The 21,261-nt window shown below is 46.3% G+C and overlaps 1 protein-coding gene across 1 annotated transcript in view; it reads right to left on the bottom strand.

The window, feature by feature from the left end:
- Window positions 1–21,261, bottom strand: part of DAGLA (diacylglycerol lipase alpha) — a 323,287-nt gene that overhangs the window by 50,396 nt on the left and 251,630 nt on the right. Inside the window, exons 14-18 of the mRNA XM_069623887.1 lie at window positions 17,685–17,827; window positions 13,863–13,931; window positions 12,551–12,623; window positions 11,200–11,396; window positions 10,011–10,140 (exon numbers count right to left, since the gene is read on the bottom strand). Of these exons, the coding sequence (XP_069479988.1) occupies window positions 10,011–10,140; window positions 11,200–11,396; window positions 12,551–12,623; window positions 13,863–13,931; window positions 17,685–17,827 (612 nt within the window). The remainder of the gene's footprint in view (window positions 1–10,010; window positions 10,141–11,199; window positions 11,397–12,550; window positions 12,624–13,862; window positions 13,932–17,684; window positions 17,828–21,261) is intronic.

Here is a 21,261-nt window from a genome sequence, read left to right as displayed (position 1 = left end):
CAAGGTGCATTAACTGAGTATTCCTGGCTCAACCTTTAAGGGCACCCACCCACCACTTTCCCACGCGGCTACATGTTATCACAATACTAGACCAACCTTACAAATTAATTTTGGTGGAAGTTACCATTCCAACATGGACACTCTGATATGCTACTATGGCAGACTTTCAAATACCTACATTAGAGTTGGGATAGGTGTCCAAGGGCACCAGTGAGGTTTTCTGCTTGCCTAGCATCCAATCACAGAGCATTTCCGGATTATGAGTTCAGGGGCAACATGCCCGCACTGGAAGCAAAACGACACGGAGCAACACAGGCGCAATCGGTGGGCCTGACCATAGAAACTGCTGGGTTCTAACACTACATTGGCGCTCTAAAACAGATACGGCAGCAAGTAGGTTTGTTACAGCAGGCAACACCAGCACTGAATTGGGCTGGGAAAGCTACGGTTAAGGTAGGGTGCACAGGCTGGATTCCCCTCTCTCTCTTGCAGGGGAGGGGTGCTCTGGCTGGCGCATCAAGGTGGGGCCAAGGGGGGTTTCAGGGAAGGGGCTGGAAAGCGCAGAGTGGCAGGGGGCTGGAAAGGACATTGGTTGAGGAGAAGAGCGAACACATGGGGGGGATGAATAGAAGTGTTGGCTTCCCAGCAAAGATTATTAAATAGGTGAAGAGGTTTAAAAATTGCAAGCAGTAGTAAAATGGAGAGCCAAGTAATATGAATTAAATGGAATTAAAACTAAGTTTACTCTGGTTAGTAATACACCCGGACGATGAGGGCGGGCGACTTAGGGCACAAGGGGAGGGGTAGTTCGGGGAAACTTATGGAATAATGGGAAATGGAAAGGTTAAAATGAACAAATAAATAAATGAAATAATTAAAGAATTAAAGAATAAATAAATTTTAAAAAAAGACAAATTAATGAAGTTACGCCATTGCTTACAAGCAAGGGCCCACCTGGAAGCGATCACAATGACAGAGAGAGACTCGACACGTACCCCCCTGTTGGGGGGGGCGCCTCCTAATAAGGAACCGCACAGTGAAGGGAAGACCTTTTTCCGACACGCCGCTGTCGGGTCAGTTGGCCCTCCTGCAAGGGAGTACGAACCAGTGGAGCGGTAACCTGCAAGGAACGCCGTCACGCACGGGTGACGGTCGGAGAAGGCGATCCCTAACACAAATTATCACACCACCCGGTGGAGTCCGGAGGGCCAGCGTGTCTGTGAGAATGGAATGAAGGAGGGTAGATGAACATGCTTTGGAGTATAGCAGGGTTTCATGCAGCACAAGGCGACCAGGTGCCTGAGAGGGAACTCACTGCCGCCAGTTGCCCGCAGTGAGTCGTGGCGGAGGCACTGGTCGCAGTGATGGGTTTCGGACAGGCAAACGCGGATGTTACATGGTGTTCCCTTTAGAAAGTACTAGCGGATACCACAAAGGGAACGGCACAGCCATCAGTTTTGTTATGAACGGTGCCCAGGAGTATTAGACTCAGGGGAGGCCCATGTTAAAGAGGAGGGTTAGGGGGCTTGGAAGACCTTCCAACTCCAAAAAAGGGTGGGGGAAATGGGAAGTGCAACGTTGGAAACAAAATATTGGAGAGCAACAATGAAGTAAGCAAGGGGGGGTGGAATGAAAGATTGTACAGTAAACAGGGCTCTAGCAAGTAGGTTGGAAACTGGTGGGGAGGGGGTTCATGTGGGATTAGGGGTTGGTGAGGGGGTGTTAAGAGAAGTGTGGCATTTGCAATTGTCAGCTCTAGGAGAGTTGAGGAAACACTTGGGAGGGGGGTCCCTGGAATGCAGTGGGTATGGTAAGAGGAGCAGGGGGGATAGTTGGGGAGCACCCCCCTTGAGTGAAAGGCCGGGGAAGATGATGGGGATTTAAAGCTGTTGGGCTGCTCAGGGGTGAAGGGAGCTCTGGAGGGGGCTCTTGAGGACAGGAGGGTGCGAAGGGGAGAGAGGGGCCGGAAGGGATGGCACAACTCTTGGTGGAATGGGGGGGGATCCCTGGTATGACGGGCTAAGGGGAAGATCTTTTGGGGGAGAGAAATAATTTGGCAAGGAATAGAGAGCCAACTAGGGGTAAGGGACGAGGGAACCCAGGGGGTAAAGGGAAGAAAGAGGGGGGGGGGGGAAGGAGACCTAAACGCATCCTTAAATAAAAGGAGCCCAAAGCGGACAATGGAGAATTAAACGAAATTAAGACATGAAAAGAAAATGCACTTAAATAGAGATGGGGAAAGAAAATGAAAAGAAAAAATTGCAAAAGAAAGAAATGGCCAAAGGGTAGAGAGGGACTGTTAGGGAGGGACGGGGCGCCTGCGACGGGTCCCCCAAGGACCCGAAGGGGCGGGGGTCAAAGTTGCATTGCTTTCAGAGCAGAATCCCGAGTTTAAAACGGAACACCTGTAAGCTAACTCCTGACTTTATGTATGTAATAAAGTTTGCTGTGGCAATTTTTCTCCCAGACAGACAACTGGTCATGCCTCTCATTGGGGAAGCTGTGGGGGGGGGGGGGGGGGGGGGGGTTGGGCTCCAAGGGCGGAGGGTAGCGGTTAATGAAGGGGGGCAAATTGGGGTGTGTGTTAGCAGCGGATGGAGTCGTGCCCCCACTGAGAGTGTCAGCGCTACAGTGTACACATACTGTGAGGAGGGATTCGTATTTACTTGAATGTGTTTCAAGCATAACTTGGCTGGCTCACAAGCATTACCTCTGGCACCGAAAACTAACGAACGCTACTACAAAAGGTATTGATTGACCTCCATGTTGCTGCTTTTCTCCTTTTCATTAAGGAGCACACAATCCATAAACACTGTAATGGCCATCTGCTCCCTTGTGGAATGAGGACACTTCACTTTTAAAATAAAAACAACATCTGGGTCATTTTTCTCCCCCTGGTTTTAGAGACAGCATGAGTAATAAGAGACGTACAACTTTTAGGCATGCTTTTTATATCCCAGGTCATTTTTCTTAATTCGTAAAACAGAGCGGGGAACATAATCTAATTTGCGAGCCCAGCCCCCACCCCCCATACACATCCGGATGCATCTCCACCAGCATCTGATTTTAATGCTGGAAATGCACTGAATTTCATCGGAATCTACCAGCATTTAACACCTGCTAAAAGTATTCGAAAGGAATCTATGCAAGTGCCTGCCGTCAGGCACGTACACGGCAGGAGGCATTTAAAATTGTTGGCACTACAATATTCAAACAGTGAACCGAAATGCAGCCCTCCACACTCAATAGATTTCTGTGCATTGTTTGCACTTCATAGCACAGCCAATTATAATTGCACAGTGGGGACTGGGTGCAGGGAAGTGCTCACATTTGCAGTTCCCTCAAAATGCGTCACAGCTCTTCTCTGCCACCTCACACTATAGGGATGACACTGACCTGACTTGTTTCTACAAATGATAGCTCTATACTAGAAAAAAAGTCAGTTTAAGAAAAAATAAAACCGTAACAAAATGTATGAATGGTCGCCCTTAATATTTTAGTGGGACTTCTCAAAAGGCAATCACTACGCATTTACACATAGGCAGGGTTTGGCAAGGTGCCTTGGGTATACATAGTCTGTTTTTTGTAGTTTTTTCTTTTTTTTAGATATGGTTGAATATTTTGGAAAGAAGGGGAATGAAAGGAGAATTTACAAGTGGCATCCAATGAGGCCGAATCTTTCAATTCAAGAAATAGATTTAGGCTCAAGATACAATGAGTTGCGGATTCGTCTGGATTACATTATCCATAATTTATGGGTTTTGGTCTAAACTTTATACAAGCTTCTTGATCAAGTTTGTATAAAATGCATAATGCATCAGTAGTGCAGGAAAAACACGAGGCTCATTCAAAAAGAAATTACCAAGAATAACTCCTAGAGACTTTAATTCATGTAGAAAGTACTTGAGTCACTAACTTACTCTTCTCCTTCTGAGTGTACGTAGTTGCTTCTAGTTACTCCTTTGCGAATCGAAAGGTTTTCTCTAGGAGTAAAGAGTAAGTTAGACTTACCCCCTTAAATGGCGCTATTTTGCCCACAGGGACACCCTCAGATATTCTAGAAGAGTGGGGGATTTCCCAAGGTCAATTAGGGGGCACAGGAAAGGTAAAGCCCCAGAATGTGACATCACAAAGGAAGAGGATAATATCAATTCTATGACAGACCAAAAGTATCTACAGTTGAGCATGTGAATTTAGTGTACATTAACAAGAACTCTATCAGCACCTTTTTGAGACCGATTTCTCGTATTCTGATAAAGTAAAAAGATGAAGTTTGGAAAGGTAACTCAACAGCCACGCTGATGCTTGCCTGAGACTCTGGCCTTTGGCCATGAGGCTGTTAAGCGCAAGCTAATACAAAGGGATGAAGATTTTTTTTTCATGGAAGGACTTTGATAATTCAGGAAGATGTAGAAAAATCTCTGCATCAGATGGATCAGTAAAGTTGAGAACGTGTTTACCATTGTAGACACAGAAAATCATTTGATGCATATGGAGGTTTTTTGTGTGCTGTGCATTAAAGTCTAAAGTTTGGGGATGAGGTTTATTCACCCAGGTAGCGCCTTACATACAAAGCTAAAAATCATGTCGGAATAGAAACAACATTATGCCTCCTATCGTAACAATTGTATGTGTATTGGCGCAAACAAACTCCACGGCAAGGTCTTCACCTTAGAGAAAGTAATGTAAGTCGCCATCTTGGATTGAGCCGCCATTTTAGGTTCTTTTGATATGTAGAAATCACCCTGAACATCAAAATGGAGGCTGAATGACATTCTGAGTAAGATTCTGGCCGTTGTGACCTCTGTACAACTGAATAATTAATATGCCTGCAGGCCACTTGTCGGGGTCGCGAACTGAGACCTTGTCCTATAGTTGACCTATATGTAAATGTACAACTATATCAGTGAAACTAATCAGAATGCATATATTAAAGGATTGACCTGGCAAGGAACCCAAAGACCTGTTTCGCAGAATGGTTAACCCGCAAGAGGGTTGGCTCAGGGCTGGACAAATTGTATAAAAAGCCTGGGTATTCCAATGTGCGGTCTCTCTCACTAACACATCGAACCCTCGTTGAAGTTCGTTATGTTATTCTGAGAGCCGAATAGCTATCCGTTTGTCAATTGACTTGGTAACTGTTGTAGCTTTTAAATAAAGCACTTGTATGTTTCTTTGTAACCTGTGTTGGTGTGTTTCTTTTTGGGCTTCCCGGCCTCATATTATTTTTCTGTTTTCACAATCAGAGGTAGGTCCGATCACAAGCTTTCTACGTGGTTTTTACATGTCATTCTACTAAGCACCTTCCACCAACCTTAACCAACAGATGCCTATTCTCGGTAACATTGACCAGATAGAACGTTCCTCTGGCTAGCTTCATGAACATGCCAAAGTTCTGCACACACCACATCAGCCACAGATCACAGGTGATCCAACTTATTTGGGTCGGTCTACCTCCGCACTTTAAATGGAATCAGAACGATACCCTGGACAGTGGTGCAAAAGATGTGCTGGCAAACCCCCTTGCACATATTAGTGCTGGGAGCACGCTTCTGGCCCGATAGCACAGCGAGTAGAGTGCCCGCTTTGACATCCGTGCAGAGCCTGCTTACGCAGGTTCGAATCCTGGCTGAGCCAAACTCAGCCTTTCATCCTTCTGAGGTCGATAAATGAGCACCACACACCGTGGGTAATAATAAGCAGCGCTCAGATGCCTGAGGGTTTGTAGCGCTATATAAATGCTAAATTATCATTATTATTCCGTCACTAATGTGTTACAGGCTCCTAGCACCTGAGTGCACTTCACTGTCACTGAAATGCTGAAAAAATAAAGCATTGCTAGCCCAGTTTGAAGGAAAGAAGTGTAAGTGGCACAACAGCAGTTCCAACCGCAGCTGTTCCACTTAAAAACAATATAGCATGGCAAGGTAAGAAATAACCCGGTTGTTGAGGAGATTTATCGATTTTATGCTTAATCCCCTCTCCTAGTGAGACTCCCCCCGCACTTTTTGCTGGACTTCTGTACCTTTTTCTTTATATCCAGAATGAGGGGAATCTTTTGCCCCTCATTCATTCTTATTTGCTCTGACTTTTGGAACTTTGTTCTTTTTTGCTTCATCTTATTTTATGGAGTCTGCTTTCCTCCATATCTCTTAAAGGCATTTGTGTTACACTTTTGCAGCACACAGCACCATTTATGCAGTGTTGCTGGGAACACTTTTGGGTTCTCCTTTTTACATGTCTTTCTTATTTCCTTAGAACTACTGTTCTTAAGGAAAGAGAGATACGTCATATCCTTCCCAAAACACACTTATGAGAGATTAGCGCACACACAACACCTTATGTGGAGGGCTAAGGGGATACCTAGTATCTCCCTTCTCTCTGCTCTTGCGACTTTCTAGTCACAGTGACAACCCTCTAGTTATGGCTGGTGGCAGTGGACGTGTTCTACCAACAAGTGTGCAATTACTTTAGCGCAGACTGTTCACAATCTCAATAATGCACAATAGGGTCACCTATGTTCTAACATGGTGGCTCCTTTCTTTTTTCGTCATTTCTCAGGTCATTGTCCTTTGTCAGCCCTTCTTCTACCATTCTGAAAGGGGGAGGTCTGTATGAATTTTGCCTTTGGCAGGAACCTTTGTGTCACACCCTTCCCTCTTTCTCACCTCTTTGTTCTTGATTGCGGTCTTCTTGGAAACTCCTTCCTTCTTCCTGACTGATCGGGACTTATATAGGAAAGGGCGTGAGTCTTCAGGTTCCAGTGTGAGTCTTCGGGTTCCAGTGTGAGGAGTGCCGACTGCCTAAGCAGAGCTGTGTTCAGTATCCAGGGAGGTTACGACGGCGGAATCCAAGAAGGAAAGGTAACCGCGGCACCGGAGCACGAGACAGAGTCCGGGATGGAATGGGGAATGGTCTGGCAGGAGCAAGGGCAGGCAAAAAAGGGGGTTCCAGGAAGGAGAGGATGGTGAAATTTGGAGAATAGCACTAATAGAAGGATACGATACACTTGCCGAACAATTCGGAACAGAAGCGCTGAGACACGCAGAGCCGCAGGGGCATGCCCATTTTCTAGGAGGCAGCACGCTGCGTGTAAACACTAGAAGGCAGCGTTTCCGTGCTGTCGGCCATGTTGGGAGAATCACCGACCTGATGTTGCGGTGCATCATGGACCAGGAAGTCCAGAAAGGTCGGAATCAGTGATTCATGACACCTTGGGTGTCCCTACCTAGGCTCCAGTATGTCTGCAAAGGCAGGAAGTGGGGAAGGAGTTTTACACTGCCCTGCCCTTTGTCTACTAGAGTGCCTGAATGGAACCAGTTCCCATTGGGGGGCTGGCTGTCCTGAATGGACAGCCACCCGCCCCTTTCTGTAAAATGCTGAGAGTTTGCAAAGGAGTGAGTGGGAACACCGAATATAAGGTGAGATTCCTGGAGTAGAAGGCAATTCTACCATGGAACAGAAGATTCAAAGCTGAAGACGACCAGAGACTCATGAAGACCTTTCCCATAACCATGACGCAACCACTGCTGCCCTGAGCCTGTTCTTATCGACAGAGGAGCTCCGAAGAGGACGACTCCTTCCCTCTGGCTGGTGGGACCAACTAGCCTCAAGACGAACTACAAATCAAGCCATCTCTAGAGGTGCTGCGACTCTCCAAGGATGCAGACCGCAAAAACCAGGAGACCTCCGACCCATTTGCAGTCCAATGTCTTGGAGTAGACGAATCTGCCCAGAAATTTGGTGATCTCCAGTTGGACCCCCAATCATCCAAGTCCTCTCATTAGAGTGCAGGATGACCGAGGCGAGGAAGAGCGATCGGGCGATAACCATCCTTTGTTGGAGGGGATAAAAAGGTACCAAAACTGCAGACCGGAGTAAGAGACCGAAGAAATCCAAGCTGAGGGTCCTCTCTCGAGACTGCTGCTGTGACACCCCATTCAAAGTCCTTCATTTCGTCACCAGACCGAGCAATCGGAGAGCGGGCCCGTCGCTGCTACACAAGAGAGAATCCAGCTAGCTTTTACTTCTTCTAACCTAAGGTACTGTGCAACTAAAGGTATAACTTATCTTGAGTCGAAGAGCCGCTCCAGTGCGACTGGAGTGCGTTAAGAGGTATCCAGGTGTCCACCCCTAGCTCTGGCCCAGACTTGACAGCTTATGTCCTATTATGGAGTCCTTTGCAGGGTCCCCCTACTTTGTGTTATCCTGCTTAACATTTCTATTTGTGTGACTAAAGTATCCTGAGGATATTTACCTGTTCTGCTGCTACATAAGAGTTTGGTTTCACTCCTAGACTGACTTTTTGGTATAGTTAGGGATTGCACTTTAAAAGCATTAGGAGCCTTGAAAAGTGTCCCTACAACGTAAAGACTTGCTAAAGTGTGCATAACCAACTATTTTCCTTCCTACAGACTAATTGATGTGGTTTTACAAAACAAATACAATTACCGTATATGTTGTAATTCAATGCGAGTGCGTGGTAGTACCAATAATCTGGTAGAACTGTCATTCGCATCATTCTCTGTAACAAATGCAACCACGAGACACTACCATTGAATCTATCACCTCTCAAAAGTATTGCTTTTAATTCCTATATGTGTTTTTAAGTGAAACAAGTATTTATCTACCTACTTTCTGCAAATAAGAATTCATGCATATTTTTACTATAACATTTACTGTGTACGTTTTTCTTTGGACTATTGTATTTACTGGGTTCAGTGGTGTACTTACCTACAGCTCACATCCTCCTCCTTAGATAAGCCTGGCTGCTGTGCCATTCTACCAGATCTTTTGAGTAGTACAGACCTATACTAAGAGTTGGGGACCTGTATACCAAGGGATCGTTTTATAGAGTCTTACCTCAGGTGGACTTTAGGAAAACTCCCCTCAAAACGGTCATCCCAATGCTCCTGTTCCAAACAGGCACAGAGTAATGCCTTTGGTTTCTACACATTTTAAAGTACATCCCATTTACAAATTCAGGATGCACTTTAAAAAACACAGAAGCACCCCCCTGATTTGTACAAATGGGCAAAGTCCAGAAAAAACACTTTTCAATCTGTACATGAAATGCCCTTTCAAAATAAGGCATACCTTTTTTTGGTGCAAATGAGGAGATGTGCTTACCCATCTTCTCGTTTGCACCAAAAATGTTTTGAGAATTTGCCCCTAAATGGACTGTTGATATGTCTTTGATTTGCGCTCTCTGAATCTGAAATTCCACAGCAGGTATGCCTTAGATGCTGGCAACAGAACTCATCCACCAAGATGTCAAGCAGAAAATTGGAATCAAGGATGTATGGAAAATGAGATCAAATGGAAACATCTCAAACACTACTGACAATGTATGGGAAATGGGCAAGGTTCACAAATACTTGGGAAGGCCTTCACAATCAACGGAGAAAAAGACAACAGAGGTTTGATGCCAACTTAAAGAGAACATGACACTAATCACAGACGTGGTTGGAAATCAAGATTTTTCTTAAACTTCCGGGGTTCTGTGGCCTGTATTTTAAAAGCAGCATCAACATTAATAAGCCTGCAAAATAATGGTATTGCAAAATGCGCATAGAAACGTAAGCTGCGTTCGGGCCACGAGGATCGAGGAAATCGTGTCTACAATCCCTGTGTTGGTGGGGAGGGCGAGGAGAAGATTTCACAGCACTTCAGCAGATAGCTTAGGGGTGCTGCTTTTGTACAGTGGGATTGGGCGAGGCACTGATAGGGTAAACGAAATATTTAAAATAGAAATTCCTGTAGGATAGTTAAAGATACACAGAGGGAGAAACAAGGTGATGGTCGACAGATCCAAAGTCGACCCTGCATAATTTTCAACTCTAACTTGCCTAAGCAAATGGGAAATACAAGGAACCCGGCAGGCTACATGTAGAGGCCTAACCTGCAATTAAGGATCCTTGTGCTCCAGGACTACTGTAACCTGTAAACCCTGGCCAATGTGCAAAGTATAGGACAGATAAACAGATTAGTGAAGGAATGGCAGCGCTTACCTTATTAAGTCCCTCCATGACCACATGGGGCAGATGTTCATTCAGCATCGCCGGGGAAATGATCACTTCCTCAAAGGCCTTGTTGTCTCCCCAAATGGCAAAATAGGTTGGTTCCTCCTGCTCACAGAAGCTGAGAGAGGAATGGGGCGAAACCGAGAGGAAAAGCCCATGGGAGGCATGAGGAGACCATTGGAGGAAAGGAACAAGAAAAGGGTGAAGGAGGGCACTTAGCCAGGGAAGGCATGAGAATAAAAGAGGGGCACAAGGAGGAGACAGAGGCAGGGAGAGGTGCACCAAAGGGACGAGAAAAGGGAAATGGAGAACAAGACGTGGGATGAACATGTGAAACAGAGGGGGCAAGTCCAATTAAAGAGACCAGAGAAAGATGCAGGAGTGGAAAAGCAACCAGGTTGAGAAGAAGAGACATGGAGGGAAGCCAATGGAAGGGATAAGTAAAAGAGAAGATAGAGAGCATAGCATGATTAATACATTTGGCAAGGTATGAACTCAAAGGCAGACATTTCCGACATGCAGCCTTCTCTACTCCAGCTTCTAGCATGGCCACTGGGTAAGAACGCCATGTTTCATCTATTCATTCTGCTCGCCCTCATTGCCATTTGGTGCCCCATACACCTTCCACCCACTCTGATTGGAATCCTTACTTGAGGCCACCACTAAAGAAGGAGATAACCTTTGGCACATCTCAACCTCTCAACGATGCTCAGCGTCACATAGCAAATGAACTAGAGAATATCCTACTATCATGCTGAAGATCCCAAACGAAGAGGCATGGATGGGCTTCGAGAGAACCATAGGATGTAGTACCCGTTCCTCAATCAATCATCCTGCCAACTACCCATTACCTTGCCCACCTTCCTTAAAATGTTTGGTGTACAGTATATTTGCATATATGTTGCATGCTGAGATACGTCCAAACGCACTAGACCCAATGTCTACATCTGCTATAGCAATAGTTCTTAGCCGGGAAGATAGCTCAGGGGCAACGAGTGTCTTGGAAGCAAGACTACACAGAGCAATATAGGTTCGAATCCCGGTCCTGCGCATTATAAAAGATGACCAAGTTAATTAGGGGGCAGCAGATGTCTGCTTACTCGCTTACTTCACTAGCTCTAGCAAGCAGGTGATTTCTCTATCACAGATCACGAACGCATACTCTAGATTCACTTACCAGCACTGCTCCTCCGGATGATTGTGCACGACATGGATAATGCGTCCGGGGGGATAGAGTGGGGTGCTGGCTGAAAGGGCGATGGTGAGGTCACTGGGATGAGTCCAGAGCCGGTTACTGGGCACCGTGATCCCCTCGCACTCCTCTGGAAGCTCTGACTTCGGTATACATTTGGTCCCACCCAGAATAATCCTCCACTAAGGAGGAAACAAACAAGCATTGTGTCGCTTTTAGACATGCCACAAGAATAAAGGAAGATATTCAGAGGAGAAATGGACCGAGACACAAGAGTCTTCGACTGCATATCCCTAGTGCACAGCAGTCCTTACGAACTCCACCGCAGACTTTCAACTGCACCTGTTCATGCACTGTGCCCCTTCACATCACCACCACATAGCTCCACCGCACAGTTCTAGTGAGGATTGCCTCTATCCCTGCTATTGGAAAAACAACGGATCGTCTGTGACCTAATGCTGGGGAGACACTGCAGTAGTAGTGACCCCGAGCTGTGGAAGAACAGACACTTCAATAAGTGCAGCCCAAGCCCTGAATTTGCGGGCATTAGAGTAGGTGTAACCCTGACTCGTGGCTGGTCAGACAGGAGGTTTTGCCACAGCAGAAATGGTCGAGGGAGAATTAATCCAATTATAAACAAAGGATTTTTGCCGCAAATATACGTTGGGGTGGGGTTATGTTAATAAGTAATGTAGGGATATGGGGGGGGGTCTGCGGGCGGCTCGCCACCGCATATATTTGTGACAAAATCAACAAAAAAAAAGAAAAATATTCAATGAATTCTCCCTCGACAATTGTGTTCGATATAATCACATAGCACCTGGTGAGACACTGCAGTCATGGATTGTGAGACACTGCAGGTGGTGTGACCAGGGCATGGCTTGACTGAAACTGTAGTCATTGTGATTGTGCTGTGGTTGGAGAGATGCACTCCACTAATTGTGACCTTGAACTGTGAATGGACTGGCACTGTGTTGGGTGTGTGCCTGAGCTGTGAGTCAACAGAGGCTGCAGTAATTGTATCCTTAGCTATGGTTTGACAGGTGTTCGAGTAGATGTGACCATTACCATGGATAGCAAGATTCTGTGTGAGGGGAGAACCTGTCGTGCCTTGAAAGACCCTGCAAAAGTTGGGATCCTGCCATGGATGGACAAACGATGCAGTATCCATGAGCCTGTGTTGATATCCACTAAGGTATGCGTGACCATGAGGTATGATTGGAAATAAATTGGATAGTTTTGACACAGCTGTAGCTGTGTATACTCCTTTTGGTGCATCCCTGGCGGAAGCTTTGAGAGGATCACACCGACCCTTGGATGGACAAACACGACCTACCTTAGGTTTGTTGCTTCGCTGTAGGACATCCAAAAGATGCCGGCGGAACCCCTCCAACTGGGACAGGCCAATCCTGGAACAGAATTAAACTGGAGTCAACTCACATGCAGCAAGCTCAGACAAAATGGATGAAGATGCTAAACTGGGAGAGAGAGAGTGCCACAGACGCATGGAAGGGATGGGGAAATGTGCTGACATGGCCATCGAAAGAGGGCGGGGTCGGAGGCGCACCCCTGCAGAAAGAAGGCATACAATATAGAGATGCAGATGAAATCCAAGACCTAAACAGTCTCTAGTAAACCCATGTGCCGGGAACAGAATATGATGGGGTAGCACAGCTCTGCGATGTGAAACAGGTTTCCATAATAATAGTACAGGCGTGCGATGGAACATGGACTACCAGAGAATCAACGTAAGTGGGTGATTTGATGGTGGTTATCAATGAGACGACACACGTGTGATAAGATAAAGGGTGCTACGCGGCAACACATATGAAACCGCGTGACATCAAAGGCGGGAGCTTTGATAAAGGTTACTATAGACTCAACACACATTGACGCCGTTGTACACACCATGGTTACACAACAGAGGATAGCATCTAACTAGCAGACTGTGCTAGAAGCTGACAAGCAGACCGTGCCTTGTGGTAAAAGGATACAGCATATGTTTGAGATAGGCCCCCATGTAGATAAAACCGGTGTGGGATATGGCACAGCAAATTACGCAGATTGCACAGCTATGAGGTGTGCTACAGTTTACCTTTATGGCAGCACAGGGTAGAGATGCGATTTTGATTACCAGGAGAACAGCACAGGTGTGAGATGCAATAGAGTTTACCAGAGACCGCGTACAGCCGGGAGATGTGATGAGGTAACCAGGGATTTTCTAAAGGCGTGACGGGGGTTACATTAGAACAGCACAGGTGTAACATAGGTGACCATTGAGAGAGCACTCGTTCAGTTAAGATGATCATGTAGCAGGCCAATGTGTGAGATATTACAGAGGGTACCATGAAGACATCACAGCGTTATGGCAAACAGCACAGGTATGAAACAGGTTACCATGGAGACAGCACAAGTGTCAGAGTTCGAAGATGATAGGTTGCAAGCCACTGGGAAGGGCTCTGATCCAGATGCGGATGGTTTGACAGGGCAGTGAAGCTGTGAGACAGACCCCAGCACATGACCATTACATGACCAGCAGGTGACGCAGCATGGACTGGAAGTGAGGAGCAGGCAGGAAGAAGATGGCAGATAGAGGTATCAGTGGGGCGCAGGAGTGGCCCGCCACGTTTCTATGGACCGAGACTTGCCTGGGAACGAGATCTTTGCCAAGAACAACCGAGGTCACAAACTCCTTAGAATATTCCATGGCATCCTCACTGCAAGAGAAACAGGATAAAAGCAGCAGCAGCACTGGGGTGGTTATGCACACTTTCTCCCCTGGTGCCCTCGCTCCACCTTCACCCCCCACCAGTAAAATCCTTGCATTCGCCATCATACCAGTCCACTTACCACCACCCCAATGTTGTGATTCACGTGATGCATGCATGCACACATAGATGACCTAGACAGAGGCGAAAAACAATAAGCCCATCTAGCCTGCCTGGAACCTTGCCTCCTGCAGCATCCAGGGAACCCGTTTACTAGTCAGATTTAGACTGGTTTCTATTATGCAGTTGGTTTGCTCACACAGCCACCACTGGAAACCGCGTGATGCATTTAGCAGTGGGGGAAGCAACCACACATTTTAGAGAGCGAGTCGAGCTCTGAAACAGGATATCCTCCCACAACGGTCTGATCCCTAGTATTGCCCCAGCGCAGCCAAGAACCCAGCCAGAAAATAAGCAAAGTATCCGTGCGTACACACAGCCACAAACATCACTAACTAGGCGTTGCCCATCTCTCTGCTCTCTCTGTGCCTCTGTGCGAAAACGGAGGAACGTAAAACGAAGACCAGTCCCTACTTCTGTAAGCTCTAGCGTTGGGCGGCAGCGGATATTGAAAACTTGAGGGAGAAGATGAAAGCAGAGGAGTTGATTGGTCCATCAGCAAGGTCTTGACTGCGGATGGCAATGTAGTGGCTGCTCTCCAGAAGCAAGCGGAAGTGGTGCCATTTCACACAGTTCTCAATGTATGCTCAGCCAGGTCACTTATCATGCAAGAATGAAATAGTGCCATAGAGGGAAACATGGTACAACACCAAGGTCCCCAGGACATGAGTTTAAAGGTAAAAGGTAAATCCCAGTGAAGGATAGGGGATTGATGGGGACCTAGACATTGGGACTGGGGGTGTTCTGGGGATACAGGAGGATCAATGGCATTCTTTCTGAGCTCAGTGCAATTTACTTAGTAATTAAGGTGCAAGGCCTACATCCAAAGTGCTGCCACAATCAAGGCGAGAATTCACAAAGTCAATGGAGGGGTTGGGGGGACATTTCTTGGCAGTTCTTGGATGGAAGAAGCACATACGTACTACTGCATTAACATGTGGGTCCAAAGTCATCAAACTAAAGGAAGGATGAATAACGAGTAGAAAAAGACTTTCTGGTCCGAAAAGGATTCATGAATTTCTGCTGCCGTTAGGTTTTACGTAATAATCCTTCATTTAAAACTGAATTAAATCAAGGCACTGCTGGATGGCCTGAAATGACCCCTGCGCCCCCCTGACACTTTTTCCTAAATCTGGGTGTTGGCCGCATACAGCTGTTTTGAGACTGTCAAGGTATCCCGAATAGTCCAGAGAGGAGCGAATTACATACTATAAAAAAAAAAGCCAGGGCCGCACTGGAGAACGTCACAGAGAAGCACCAATCACATTAGTGATCCACTTGAAAAAGAGCCACTTGAAAGTCTTAACCTGAAATGTGAATTCACCCACAGTTCCTTTCTTCGGTTTTGTGTCAATGTCGACTTTTTGCCAGGTTCGTGATTTAATGCATCTCCTTGTGTGACATTGTGTAAATAAGACATCATTCCTGGATCCTATTACTGAGACAATACAAGTGTTACTCCAAGCCAACCACTAGATGGCAGACCATGCACAGCATGTGATTCTAAAACAGATTTTCATCCTGCGCCATCATATTATGTACCATCATAATATGCGAATGTAGACTAGCGGTACTTTTCTAGAGAGAAGAGGCAGGCCCAGGTTTCGTGTGCCGCCCCTAGACCCACTTTCCAAAACTGTGAGGTACCCGAGGTTAAGTAGACACTGTTAACATTCGAGGGCTGGAGCACACAGAAGATAAAGAGTTTTCCTAGCCAAGACCTCCCATAAAACTCTCTCCACTGAGGGTGTAAGGAGTTCAGATCCTCAACTAGAGTTGCTAAAACTCAAAACGAAGAATTAGTATGTCACACTTACAAGAATCTTTCAGTGAAAAAAATGGCAAATCAATATTTTGAGGTTTCAGTACATCTTCCTGAGAGGAGACTAGCCGCAATGCTAATGCAGTGTAGGATCCAACGTGCCCAACAGATGCCCACTACAGTCAAGTCGTCGTGCTCTAAATAATCTTCCCGAACAAATTCCTAAATCTTCATGCAGTTAAGTCCTACGTTAGTAGGTGTCACCAAAACATCATAGCGGGAGTCCATCGTGCCATGCATGGTAAGTGACAGGAAGGGCACTGCTGAGCAGAGAGGAGAAGTGATGCTACAAGACAAAAGGTGTAAGGCTCGAGCCTGCCTCTATGTAGACAAAAAGTGATCCTGCTGACCACCAGCCTTCCCACTCAGACAATCCTAAAAACCTTTATGGATATCTGGTGTGATCGCCAACCAGATCCTAGCCTCCCTTTACAGTGTCAACAGACAGCTGTCATTGTAGATGCCCACAACCCAATGTGTCGGCTGAAGATATTTCTCCAGAGCCTGGTGGCCCGTGCAAGAGCCAAATGCCACCACTAGGATACATGACACTGCTTTCGATGCCTCAAAAACAAGAGGGTGCAGCCCGGGAATGCCCACCTGCACTGAGAGCCAATGTTCCCAGGTGGCCATGGTCTTATCCTCATCGGCAGCACATCTCTGTAGCAGGGAGCAATTCTGAACTGAATCTGGCCTGTGCTCCAAGATCCATGGCACTCGACATTATACATGAAGAGTTTTGCAAACCTACACACGTCCCTAGGAGAACAACGCAATGGGGAAAGGACTTGAGGGCCACTATCTGGCAAAGATCTCCATGGTTTGTGACACCCTGCTCTTGGTTATTGTGAAGAGGGAGATGTGGGCCATGGCGGCAGAGGATCATGGCACCAGAAAAGCCACTGCTACATGGCATCTATGTGAGCATGCACTCAATTAGAAAAACGGCGCTCTCTAAAGATGCAAAAGGGGCTGGAAAAGAATGCTCTGTTCATGCACACTGTTGGACTCACTACGGTGCTTCAGGGTCTCCTGGCATAGAAAAGCAGAGCTTCAGATCACTGATTCAGTTTGCCCGCTTTGCTCTTGGATCTCTGTGACGCACTGGCAAGTGTTCTCTCATTGATTCCGATACCCGATCTGACTATTAGGAGCTTCATTACGAGGTCCCCGGTCTGGTGAAAATTATGGAAAAATTGCCAGTAATATCGGCACTGGCACTTTTGGTGGACCGAATTAACCAGAGTTTGCCGGTGGGGGTTCCGATCTACCGGCAGGCCCGACCTGCCATTAGATAGGACTCCATGGGGGAGTTGCTGGTATTACCGGCACCGATAATCCTGGTGCCAGTAATGCTGGACATTTTTGCTGGTTGGGTGGCGGAATTACCTCCAGCTCTTGGCTGGAGGCAATTCTGCCCACCCCACCGCATGCAGTTTGCTGGTGCAGAAACGTGCCGGTAAACTGTATTACCAGCACATTACTTCCACACCGACAAACTCTTAATGAGGTCCATTGTCTGTGGATATGACAGATGCACTCATGTCAACTGTTGGGCAACACCAGAATTCCCATGAACTCACAAGCATCTAAGATGCTCCTTCTCTTGCCAGCGGGCAAGTGGCTAGAGACCAGCACAAGGCCCTGAGGCTTCCTGGCTAGAACACCTTAATTCTGGCAGTGCTATCAGCATTATTAGGTTGCCAAAACACCATGGCTAGAAGCTCACTACCCACTAAAAAGCTGATGCAGACAGTTACCTGAGTAGTCCCCCAGGTGGGGAATAGGCATAGCACTTCAGGGATGGGTACTGCGGACGGAGAAGGAAGGAAAGAATGGCTGCGGTGCCGGCTCCCAGTGAGTGTCCCACAACGATCAGACCATAGTGTTTAGTGCCCCGGGCCTGAAAAGAGAAAGACAAGTTGAACGATCAGCGACTTTACTTTTACTTTAATAAATGTATAAGGCACACCAAATGACCCTGGGGCTTATGGGAGCCAACGGACCGAGTTAACACAAACAATGAAAAAATGCATACAATAAAAAGAAAAAAAGAAACATTCGGATAGTTCCGGGGAGCTATCACAACTAGGTTTAACAGGGAGTCTATCTGAACAAGAAAGTCTTAAGCTTTTTACGGAACACAGTAGTGGACTGAGTTTCCCTCAAGTCCGACGGATTTGGCGTTCCAGGCTCTAGAAGTGGTCAACGAAATGTCGCTATTCTTCACTAATGACAATTTGCAGGATGGAACTTTAAGCTAGTTCATATTATTGGATCTCAGGCACCTGGTACTGTATTTGTTCATCAGAACTTCACTCCGATATGAAGGACTTGAGCCCATCAGACACTTATCAGTAATATGTAAGAGGCGAAATTAAATTCTTGTCTCTACTGGCAACCAATGTAGATTTTGTCTAGCCTCAGACATATGGTCTCTCCTCTTGAGACCCCAAATCATTCTGACCACACTATTTTGCAGAGTTTGTAGTCTGGCGCATTCTGATTTGGAGATACCAACTAGCAGGCTGCTACAATAGTCAATTTGTGACCCTATAATAGCTCTTGCAAATTTTTCGCAGTTTGCTTGAGAAATATAGCAGCAAAACTGCGCCAACAGTTTGATATAAGCAGAGGAAGAAACTAAGCTGCTCACATGCACCTTCATATTCAAGTGTTGGTCTAAATAGACCCCTAAGGTTTTAACTTTTTCTCTGGTCTTAATATTACACCCTGCCACTTGAAAATGGCAATAATCTTATCCCAATTTACAGATTTTCAGTTTCGTGCCGAACACCATTAACTCGTTGTTCAAGGCCAAGCCATCATCATCCAATTTTGTATAAGATCATAGATCTTGTTGATTGTTTTTTCATCATCATGATGATTGCCTGATAATGGGATGACACTGAGAGTCATCTGCATAATTTGGAAAGGCAACCCGATGTTCTTCCAACAGATCCAAGAAAGGCACCATAAATATATTATTAAGAGAGGGTGATACGCAAGCCCCCTGAGGTACGCCATATGCCATTAGAATAGGTTGTGCTTCTGCGTCCTTTGTACAGACTCTGCACCAACGATTACTCAGAAAGCTCCTCCATAGCACTGCGTTCTCTGAAAAACCTACCAATTCCCTTAACCTGGATGCCATCAACTCGTGGTCCACCAGGTCAATGGCCATGGACAGGTCCAGAAGCATAAGCATCGCGGTCTGCCCCCTATCCATGATCTGTAACAGCTTAGACGTCAGATCAAGCAATGCCGTTTCTGTCCCGTAGCCCTGTCTGAAGCCGGACTGCGATTTATTGAGGATCCCCAGGGAATTCAGATGAGCAGCAATTTGTTTATAGGTTGCCCGGTCCAGGACTTTCAGTAGAAATAATGTATTCATAATGGGACGGTAATTACATGGCATTTTAGAGTACAGGCTTGGTTTTTTCTATTAGCAGAGGAGTACTCCACGCATTGTTGAGGATAGTTGGCACCAAATTTTCTTTAAATGATGCATGGATTACTGTACTGCACTTCCCCCCCCTCCCTTTCCCCATGCACTTTTTCCCCTTCCCCCTACCCATGCACTTGCACGATCTGAATGACACCTGGCCTAGTAGGATCGTTGTCTGTCTTCCCTCTGCTCCCCCTCCCTGCCTCGTCGCGCCTTGAAACACTTGTGTATCGGCGCGTTACAAATGCCATATCATATCATTGACAAACTTACAAAGTGTGCCAATCAACATATAGGTACATGCCTTAACAATAGCAGGGCAAAGACCCAGTCTGCAGCTTGTGGGTTTAAGTTTGTCAATAAGCAGAGCAAGTTCATCTTCTGTAATGGGGCTGATGTTGAATTGCTATTTCATCATCCTGGGCATCCAGGCAGTTGCCCCTACATGAGCTCTACTAGATCCACTAGTCTTTTGGCTCTTTACAATCATTCTCTTTAATCGACTGAGCTTTCTGATCATAGCATTCTGGATAAAGGTGCACCAGACAGGATCTCTAGTGATCGTGTCAGGCTTACTAGAGCCCGTGTACTCCAACTCTCTCAGAATCGTAAAGAGTTCCTTATATTCAAATTGCACTTTGACAATCCTGGCATCAAAAAAACATTTTTTTCTGCTAGGACAGCTTCTTTAAACATTTTTTGCAGCACCCGTTCTAACTCCCCCATTCCTGGGCATCACGAGATGATCTCCAAGTATAGAAACACTTTGTTTTAACGGACTTATGTTTTTGCAGCTCCCAAGTGAAGCAGGGGTTCCCCCTTCTGTCCACTATTTGCTTTGTTTTAAGAGGGGCTAGCAGTGGTAGCCTCATTTACAGATTACTGATAGCCACATGCAATGTCGTCTGCTAAGGTAAGCTTGACGCCTGCTCTAAGAAGTGAGCTTCTTAATATTCCTCCTAGTCACCATTACTTTCTTTGCCCCCCCCTCTTCCTCACAATCCTATCACACAGTATAGTAAAATGTACAAAGAAGTGCTCCGACCAGGGACAAGGTGCAACCGCCATATCCTTGGTAGTGACCTTGTGTATGCCAACTCTGTTCCAGGGTGTTCCCTTTCGTGCGTGTAGGTAATCTAAGAAATTGTTCAAACCCCATATTTTCTAGGGAGGTTTCCAAGATTCCAGTCTGGGGATCATTACACAACGACAGATTAAAATCCCCCAAAACCAAGGCTTTTGTGTTGAGTAAAATGGAAAGGAGTGTGGCACATTTGCATTGCAAAATTAGGCATGGAAGTAGGGGGTCTATAGACCAGAACCAGGTTAGAGGTGGTTTCTGCGTCTGCCCTAATATTTAACTGAATGGTGTCACACCCTTCAATACCCAGTGATGTAACCTCCAAAACATCCAGATCAGTTTTATAAATGAAGGCAACTCCACCTCCCTTTCCCTTCCGTCTGTCCTGCCGTAGCATATCATAGCCAGTGGGAATGGCCAGTGCAAGTGTTGGCCCTGCTGCATCATGACACCACGTTGCAGTGAGTGTAGACATCTATCTCCTGATTCTCAATATACATAGATACCTCCAGGGCATTTCTGATAAGCGATCTAGTATTGAGTAAAAATACTTTAAGACAACTTGTATGAATAGTTTTCAGGTGCGCATCTAAGTACTCACCCTTGGACGTGTAGGATCCATATGTTGCACTTGAGTCCCCGTACTATGCTCCTCCGAGTCTACCACAGTGGATAGTACGATCTGGGCATCCAACGGTCCCTTACCCTCAGTGTTCTCAGGGTAAGCGCTCGACTCACAAACTGGGGCTGTCGGGGTTAAGGGATAAGTACTGGCATGCTCTCTCGCGATACCCATTACAGGATGAGC

This window comes from Ambystoma mexicanum, chromosome 11, assembly GCF_040938575.1.
Source record: "Ambystoma mexicanum isolate Mex_15411 chromosome 11, UKY_AmexF1_1, whole genome shotgun sequence".
Taxonomy (NCBI): Eukaryota; Metazoa; Chordata; class Amphibia; order Caudata; family Ambystomatidae; genus Ambystoma; species Ambystoma mexicanum.
The sequence above is the reverse complement of the archived record's forward strand: the minus strand, read 5'-3'. Positions and strand labels throughout refer to the sequence as shown.